Here is a 10,259-nt window from a genome sequence, read left to right as displayed (position 1 = left end):
CCGCCGCGGCTGGCCTCACCGTTTCTCATCCCCGCGCCCACAGCAGCCCGGCCTCCCTCCAGCAGACGTACGCGTCGGCACAGCAAGCGCCGCAACACGCGCCGCAGCCGCACGCGCGTCACCACCATCATCAGAAGCAGCGCAGCTACGACGTCATCAGCACGGTCGACGACCTGGGCCCGCTACCGCACGGATGGGAGCAAGCGCGCACCCCCGAGGGCCAGATCTACTTCCTCAAGTAAGTCACTCTCCGCGTCACGTCGCCTCGCGTCGCCTCGCGTCGCCTCGCCTCGTGTCGCGTGTGTCATCGCGTTTTCGTTACGCGACTCGAGACTACCGGGCGAGAAAGAGGAAAAGGGGAGGTATACGAAATCTATGAAACTTTTTTCTGAATATCTATTTCCCTCATATATATATGTATATATATATTTTTTTCAAACTCTTATACTCACATTTTTTTTTTAATCAACGATGTATCTGGATTTGTTACTATTTTAATTTTTCGAACCAATAATGTATAGATTATGTGCACACAAAAAGTAGCGTCTGAAACCTTCGGGTTGATCTTACAACAGTAGATTCTTCTCTAAGTACCTGACAGGAACAGGTAGAATTTTCTTGAGATTAGGAAGGTTTTATGTTGTGTGTTCTGCTTTAGTCCATTAGACGTTATTTTATCGCTAGTGACAATAATATCTTTTGTCGAAACTTCATGTATCTTAATGCTGAAACTGTCTTTATCGTCGTATCGGCTTACTCATCCTGTCTCTCTCTCTCTCTCTCTCTCTCTCTCTCTCTCTCTCTCTCTCTCTATCTTTCTTTGCTCGTTTGTTCGAGACTCCTGCCGCTTCTCATCACTCGAAGAGGAAAAGAAAGACGGTCTTTCCGTTAAATCTAAGCCTCTCTTTCTGCCAACGTCCCTTGCCCTCGGAGCTGAACAGGGATATCACAGCACTCGGTCACGTAGTACATACATACCGGTGTGAATGCGCTAATTAGCATATTCAGGTAAATGGATGTCATTATTGATGCAGGAATTTTAAGAATTTTGGAAAAAAAATCGTACATGAAAACAGCTTGGTATACATTATAATTTGTCCTGTACGGAAAGAACGGTTTTGCTGAATAATCGAAAAATTTAACTAGACGTAGATTTGAGAATAATTTTATTAAACTATCGAAATAAATATGTATGATGTTCAAGCTGGTTGCTAGAATTTTCTACAGCATTATGCTTAAGTTTTCTACATAATTATTTTGATAATCCAACAAAATTACTTTTTAGATTTGTATCTAGCTAAATTTTAGATATTTTTGTATATATTTTCTACTGAACAGACAAATGGAAAGAAGTTTTGAGAGCGGTAACTTGTGATAAAATATATACAGCATATGCTCTCTTTCTTTGTTTATTTCTTTCTCCTCAAGTAAAATTTTAAATTGACTTTAACGGAAATATATACATTATTTACTCTTTTATATTTTTCAATATTACAAATCTTTTGTAACTAAAATTTTTTTAATGCAAAATTAATCTGAAATATTAACTGAAAAGTTAGAAAATTCTATCATCAAAATAAAAAACTCTGCCATATAGATACAGAGGAAAGGCTCCTATTTTGAGATATCGAGTTTATTTTGGGTAAATGCTAGAAATCTATGGACAGAATTAAAAAAAATAATAGGTCATTTTGAAAGGAATTTAATAAGCTTTAAGATAATGTTACGTAAAATTTAATTCAAATTTTATTTTTTTATACATTAAAGAAATGTAAAAAGTGAGCAAATCGCAAAGTCAAAAAATTGTGCTCCTAATATGAGATGTCCCGAGAAATCGATAATAAAATGCAAAGTACATCAGTATTGCAATTAAAAAACTTTATTTAATGTTTCTAAAATACAAATAAACTCAGCTAGTACACGTGCAAAATGAGTATGCGATGCATTGTATCTGCACTGACTCGTTTTCAGGTAGTTGGAACCAAGCATCGCAGAAACTCGATGTTTATCTCAAGTGTCCTTTTTGTTATTATACAATAACATTTATACTTTAGCAACGATTTTCATTATGACATAGAAGCATAGGTTATTTCATATTAGAAATACGCTGGGTATCTCATATTGCGATTTTCACGCCTTACGGTTTTATGATCATCAAATCTAACGTCTGTAATTAAGCAATTCAACATATCACGTATTTTTCTATTAATACGATCTTACTCTATCACCACATGAAGAATTTATTGTCAAATATTTATTTATTAAATAATAAGCAAGGTTTAAAAGCTCATCTCAACAAAAAGAAGGCATCTAAATTTTAAAATCTTTTTTTGCAACGACTACAGGCACGATCTATGAATTTAATCACGATAATGAATTTTCCACTGAATAGTTTTCCATCTAAGAACAATAAATTCATTCAACTCATAAATAGCGTTCATTAGTTTAGCGGAAACGCTGCTATTTCATATTAGGCGCTTATCTCATAATAGGGGGCTTTCCTCTACTTGTTTCAAATTTTCACGAATAGTCTTTTCGCAAGTATTTCGCTTTTAACTCGAAAAACTACTCGAGATACTTTTTCTCCAAGAAAAAGTAAATTTACCAGAAAACCTGTCCTTGGAAATAATTTTATGGATTTTAGGATTGTTTATGTCACGTCTCTCTGACGTGATGATCGTTGCAAGCGGTCACGATTTCCAGGCTGTAGGATAAGGCTCGAGAAGGACCCTTTAGGTTCGCCTCTGAGGTTTAGTCTCTTGAACGCTTCTGGTGGTATGCCTGGGCCTCCCACCAAGCATCTTTGCTTCCCAACCTGATTCACCTGCACAGCCGTGACTGCCGGGTCCTCACGTGTCACCTGTCGTGGGAGTCTCCGTCGTATATCTCGCTTCATCCCTTCCTTCCCTATTTTAATAATCCCTCCTTATCTACTTTAATACATGGTCGACATACTGTTTTAAATCTTGATATTATCTTCACTGGCATCACCTTCATCTCTGAAATTAGCGAAATCTTATATATGGAACACATTCCTATTTTTGATTGTCTAGACCAGATACGTCTTTTTATAAACTAGATCCGTCTGACAGCTCTATTAAATATTCTTAAAAGAATATAAATAATAAAACATTTACATTTTTGTATTTAGATTTATAGATTTATAGATTGCGTATTTGCAATTTCTTATTTTAATTTATTTGTAATTACGTTTTATTTTTAAAATATTATAATATGTCGAAAGAGTTGTATTAAGTAAAGAAATGAATATTTATTTTCGCATATTCGCAGTTTTTGTGTTTGATATTTTTATCGTAATTATGATACTATTATAATTATTATACTTTTTTTCTGAATATTATGGTTGTTTTTTTTTTATTAAGAAGACGGGATTGATTTCAAATCAGTAAATGCATCGTTAAGCTCACAAAATTCTAAAATATACTACATATATACGTTTGTTATTGATTCATTAGTTTAACTATATAATAATTTACGATAATATAAAACGCTCGATTATTTGACAAAGCAAAACTTGTCTTGTTATTTTGCTTTGTTAATAATTTACGACTTTAAATGACGATTTAAAATTTGTAAAAACAACTTTATTAATCCTTCAATTTTTGCAAAGTTTAAATTAAACTGTTTGAACTTTTGCTTGTAATTTAGTTTTAAATTTTGAAATTTACTGAAAATATTCCTGTATGCTACTCTTCTTTTCTTAAATCTTGTCTAAACATGTCGAAAACCAACGAGAAGATAGGCTCCCCTTTACCTGGTTATTCAAGAAATCTTACCTGGTCAACTATTTATGCTCGTTTTCTACCTGATATTGAAAAATTGAAAAAGAACGTGCTTCTTTCGAAAGGATACATCTCAACGTCTTTGTAAACGACTAATGCAAGCTAAGTAACAGTTTCTTTTTAAAGAAAGAAAAAAACAGGAAACGCAGAATTTTCTTAAAGCAAAATCCAGTCATATAAAGGGGTCTTCTCTTTCATCTTTTTGTAAGATATTGTTTAAAATTTTGATTTTTTTCATCCTCTTTTATTTGCTTTTCTGATTTTTTCTGAGTTGGACCAAAATCTACACGAATCTCGTTACATGTAGTAATGTTATATTAGCGATATGTTATTTCAGATTACGATATAAATATCATAAAACTTGATAAGATAGATATCACCATTCATAGACAACTTATCGCCATTTATAGACAATTACTAATTTATAGACAACTTATCGTTAAGATATCAAGTAATTTAAGGGAAAACGAAACCAATGGATTGATTGTGTTCTAATTACGCTCTGAATTTTTGCGTTTACCTTCTTATCAACATTTGCTGATATATTATCGCATGAAAGGGAAATCAATGGGAAATGATCGAATGGATTAAACGCGCAGTGATTCATTTTTACGAAGACGCTCATTATTTTAAATACGTTAAACAAAGGTATTTACAAATTTTTTTTATTTTTAGGATTTTTAAAGAAAGTGCAAATTAACGAATCTCGTGAATGTTATATGAATTCGTAAAGATGTACCTTGTAAATTAGTATTAGGAAACGGCTTATTGGAGAACAGATTATTAGAAAACAAATAATTTGCATAAAGGAAATAAGAAGGTTCGGCGTGCATTACGTTGGAGTCTACCGTATGTTACGCCACTAATTTTTCCTGCACCAATTTACGCGTTTATGCGCGAATTGAAAGTACCTTCCTCCTGTTCCCGCGTTCATTCCCAATACGGGAAGTAGAACACAAAAGCACACGAAAGGAAGGAAGTGGCTTATCGCACTTTAATAGCTAATGATTAATTATTTATTTCATTATCGACAATCATCGCTGTATGTATATTTCACTCTTGTTCTTATCGGAAGCCATCAAGGCTCTTTACACTGTAACCATATTAAATTATGATGTTCGAAGTTATGCGCATTTTTTTGCAATGTACATTAAAATTGATTAAAATAAATAATTCTTTTAATATTTCATCACACGTAGTTTCTTCGTGTCATCCTCGTAACAATGAATCTGAAAACTTACTCTGAAAAGAACGTAGGCGTGCCTCTTTTTTTGCCTTGTTGAAGTTCAGTTTTTCGAGTCTAACGCGCACTCTATTTTCTACGGAACGTCGGCGATTTTTGCGGAAACAGAATGCAGAGCTCGTTTTTTTTTTTTGGTAGGCGTAATACGAGGAGCAGCGAGCGTGAGCTCGTCGGTAAAGCGCGATGCAAGGTGCAGCGAAGCGAGTTGCACGCTCGCTGCATTATGCGGTAATGACCATCGGGAAGACCGTCTCCATTCGTTCTCTCTAACAAAACAGCAGTGTCTGTCATGTAAATATCAGCGATACTGTTCGAATATTATGTATATTATATATTTCGAAGTCTTACTATATTCCGTACGCTTATTTTTTTTTCCTCTACGTACAATTTTTCCTTCTTTTCTCTCATTTCTTTTCAGTATGTTTCGCTGATTTTAATTGACGCCTTATTTACTTTTTCGTTGATAAAATTATTATTGCGACATTTGCACTTTTCGTATTTTAGATATAATTAACGTTATAGATATCTGTAATATTAATTCTAAATATGTAGTTTAGAGAAGCTAATCGTTTCTCGCCACTGTATACCGAAAAAGAACGATGTGAACAAAAAGACACATCATAAATTTCATAAAGTGAATAAAAATATGCATGCGTATATTCATATTTCTGCAGGAAGTACATCTATTCCCATTATTATAACATCGTTGCAAAATTACTAAAAACACAGATACCTCTCACCATCCATTTAGGATTAATTATTATTTAACTCTCTGTAGTCTGAATCTTTTTTAGCACAAGCGAAATACTCTCAAATAATTTAACCGAAATATATTATATATATAGGAAAGCGGAGTCTATCCTACTCTTAAAATTTTTTGTTAGTAGTGGGATTTCATATATAAGAAATGTTGAAAAGTAATCCTGAGTTTCTCCACATTTTTTGGAAGCCTAGGACAGTATAAAAAACTTAGACCGAAGAAAAAAAAAGACCCATACTGCAGATGAAGGGTAAAAATATGATTGCAGACGAAGAGTTAGAAATATAATATAAAATAGCAACAATTTCCAAAGTACGCCTTCATACCAGTTATACCAGTTTTTTGCGCGTTGAAAACTTTTCCATGAGGACTTACTCACTGACTCGTTCGCTCTTCTTCATTCTTTCTTTCCGCACACGTTTGTTCAATTACCGGTCGACCGTTCCAAGCTTTTGGATCTTATCCAACGCTGAGGCTTATTAGAATCTAATTTACGTAATTGAAACGTGATTTCAGCCGTGAATGTGCCGAGCGCTTACCGGATGATTTCGTATCGCACGCCATCGCCGTTGCGTATTAATATCGCCGCATTCACTTCGCATTCTTATTACAAAAAAGCATCACACAGTGCGTATATTTTAAACCCTTTGTTTACCTCATTTTTGAACTTGAAAAAGAGAAGGTGTCCAACTGTCTCATAAAAAGATACTCGATACTCCCTCTCCATTTCAGTGTCAAGAAAACATCCTTCTTTCTTTCCTATTACGCGTCCGCGTCCGGACAAACACACAATTTGACTTCTGCGTATTCTCCCAACTTCCAGACGCAATAAACACTTCGAGAAAAATCACATAGCAAGTATAGTCCTTTTTCTCGCATCTGCAAAATCGATATTTGCATATCGTTACAAAGAAATCTATTCTTAAATTTTTACTCTTAATTTTTAAGCATACCGTGTAGCTGCGAAAGGAAAACACATGTAAATTAAGCGGATAAAAATGCGTTCTCTCGGTATCATCACCAGAGAAAAGAAAATATTCCACGCATGTGTCAACCCATTCGAGGCTATTCGAAAACATTATTTTTGAATGAAATGTGTGCGCTCGTACTCGTTAGATGGAAAATTAATAATAACGCAGCTGTACACGCTTTGTTTGTGAAAATGCTAGATATTTCCCCTCCTTATAGAAGAAATCGAAATCTATTGAATAATTAATTATTGAAAGTGTGACTTTTGCTAGATTCATTAACGCAAATTATTTCTATGGTTTGCAGTTAACTAAATTTATTTTCTCTGTACGTAATATAGTATTTAAATCTTAATAACGTCTACGGCAGGTAATAATGAACTAAATTACGAGAAAAACTAATTAGTGAAAGCGGACTTTAAACGTTCCATCTGATATACGAGTGAGTCCTTTTGATATGACCAAGTATTGGAGAATTTTACGCGATAACAATTGCTTGTAAAGCAATATTTTAATGCGTCGTAATTAAACGCGCATTTTTTCGTATATCGTATAGCCCCGATAGACGATATTTGATAAAGTTAGATTTTAGAAATTAATGCCCTTTTTTATTTTTAGAAAAGGTACGCGTTTCTCGAGCGATTATGCAAGATATTTAAAATCGCGAAATCAGAAGTTTTTCCTCCTTAATCGTTTTATTGGATATAGGTGAGACAATGGCTCTTGGTTAGCACTTGAGCATGTTCTTATCGCGATGCTCGTCTTTCGTCAGGCAGGAGACGCAAGCATTCGTTCAAGGTTTCCAACGTTCGCGCCGATTTACGGAGCAACTACGGCCGAGTCACGTCTTATCGGAGCGGAATACGCAATACCTCGGCCGATTGTTCAAGAGAACTTGGAAAATAACGGACTGATTAAGAAAAGCCATTAGGTTTTTACATTTATCTTGGCGTACCATTGTCTAAATTAACACTAAAAGCGGGGTCCTTTTCAAATTGCACCATTAGTCAGCGGCTATTTTTGAACTTTACGAAAATAGAAAATTCATTAAGGTTTGCGAACACACAACTATTGTCATAAATGTCAGGAGAGCATTTCGTTACACCCGGATATTTCCGATCGTTGGCAAGTGAAAGTTGTACGCGACATCATAGCTGTTGCAAGGTCGAAGCTGAACACACACATTCTGTTATCTTCTGCTGTGCATCCGAATTTTTATTCGCGATCCGAGACTACGACAGTAATAAAATCCTAGTGTAATAAAATCGCTAGTATAATAAAATCAGCGAAAAGGCGCTGAAAAGAAAAACAGTAAATAATACATTAGGATCACTCGCACGGTATTAAAACGCAGCAAAATGTTGGAATGAGAAAGTAAAAATAGATACGCAAGGTATCATTTATAATTTTAAATAGTGTTTTCATACCGAATGAATTCTACGAATTTTTCGACCAGTTCGGCGACATTATGTCTCGACGATAGAATATTTGAATGACAATAGAGTTTTCGAGCAAAATTTACCGTTAATGGCATCGTGATGCGCCATCGTTGGTAGAGACGACCTTCTCACACCGTGCCGCGCTGCGCTGCACCGAGGCTAAAGACTCCGACACACCTGTACGTGAGAGAGCTTAGACGACAAATGCGAATGCCAGATACGAGGACAGATCGCTGAGAGTACAGGGCGAACGTATCGAAAGTTCAAGGCGACGTGAGCAGCGCGCGTTGCGTGAAATTTGCTCGATGTATGAAGGAATGGATAAAAACATTTTATTTCTCTGGCTGTTAAAGGCTTTACGTTTTTACAAATACGTTTTACAAATACGTTTGCAACATTTACAAACACAAATTTAAAACGGGAAAAAAATATATAATATATCTCGATATATTTATACATTTTTTAAATAAAGAGTTAAAATGTGCAATATGAAAGTATTTTTAAATAAATTTATTTATTTTAATAATAATTTAATAATAAAAAATATTTACATTTTTAATGAATCTATTTTGATGAAATTGTAGGGTTGCCATAGAACCGGGAAAACTGGGAAAAGTCAGGGAAATTGAAATTGATCATGGAAACTGAGACACGTTCAGGGGAAAATGTAAAAAAGTCTGGAATTTCGAAATTTGCTCACAATTCCCTGAAACTGCTGAAAACTGCAATAAACAGTATTTTTAAATAAAAGATTGCTTATTAAAATCTATAATGATATTTTTGAAAAATTGGAGAAATTGATTACATAATAGGATGATACAGAAATGTCACAAATATATTGCGGCTGTAAGAAATGCTTTCATTATAACACTAATCAAGCTCTTAGTTCGAGGATCTTCACGTGCAGGTCGTTTATTATCATCCTCCCATAAGGATCCCATTAACTGAAAGCGTTATGTTCCAACACGCGTTACTCATTTTCGCGAATATAAGACCACGACGTCAGCGATTTCACGTGTAGAGAAACGGGAAATAGTTATCCGTAGTATGAATCCGGATGGCGTCGAAATGCTTTTATCGCTGAATTTTACGTACCGCTAGTGCTTGTCAGTAGTATCATAAATATCGCATGTGACATCTTAATCGCATCGCGTATGTTGTTCCGTTAATCTTAATCTTGTATCAGTACCTACACGAAATGGATCTCGCTGATTTGTATGTTACGGTCCACGTCTCTTCCATATAATTATAATATTTCATTTGTAAAAAATTTCTCATATGTTTTTTTTCTTTCTGAAAATTAGCTTGGAATTTTAAGTATCACATTGAAATTATTCAAATATACTTTTTTAATGTATAAAAAGATATTTTTCTTAATGGGATTGTTTTATTTTCAAATTTTCAGAATTTATTTTAATTTTGCGTAAATAATTTGCGAAAATATTTTTATAGAAATTTTTTTTGTAAAAAGAGCAGCATAAATTAAATTCTTCAAACGTGGGCAATTTTACATAAATACATATTTGATAAATTTGACACATTGATACAAATTATTTGATATTTTAACCAACGTATCTTGCAAGACTTATCTTATGTTGCCTTCAAAATAAATGTTTAATTAATTTATCGTTTGAAGATTAAATTATTCGAAACTAATTAATGTCAATATAATTCGTATTTTGATATAGATAATCTCTTTTCATGAGATATCAACTTCATAGTTTCTTATTCGCGCGTAATCCGCTTATATTTATATTTATATAAAAATCCACTTATATTTATATTTAATTCGTTTCCTTTAGCGTTGAGCAAACAAAAATCTAAATGCAAAACATTTGACGCTGTGATTAAGATTTGTTTGAGATAGATTTGTAATTGACTATTTATTTTTCTTGAAATTTTTAAAAAAGTGATTGGCAGTGATTAAAATTCAATTTTATTTTAATAACTTAAATCCCTGGAACAAGCTCCTAAAAAGAAAGCTCAAATAGCACGCAGCGCTTACAAAGCGCTAAAAAAGCGCATATAATCGCTTTGTAAGCGCTA

At 34.0% G+C, this 10,259-nt stretch overlaps 1 protein-coding gene across 1 annotated transcript in view; it reads left to right on the top strand.

Moving 5' to 3' along the window:
• Positions 1–10,259, top strand: part of LOC108752840 (transcriptional coactivator YAP1) — a 16,953-nt gene that overhangs the window by 1,113 nt on the left and 5,581 nt on the right. Inside the window, exon 2 of the mRNA XM_018493974.1 lies at positions 1–238. Coding sequence (XP_018349476.1) covers positions 1–238 — 238 coding nt within the window. The remainder of the gene's footprint in view (positions 239–10,259) is intronic.

This window comes from Trachymyrmex septentrionalis, unplaced genomic scaffold (genome assembly GCF_001594115.1).
Source record: "Trachymyrmex septentrionalis isolate Tsep2-gDNA-1 unplaced genomic scaffold, Tsep1.0 scaffold62, whole genome shotgun sequence".
Classification (NCBI taxonomy): Eukaryota; Metazoa; Arthropoda; class Insecta; order Hymenoptera; family Formicidae; genus Trachymyrmex; species Trachymyrmex septentrionalis.
Note: the sequence above shows the minus strand (reverse complement) of the source record. Positions and strands in the feature narration are given on the sequence as shown.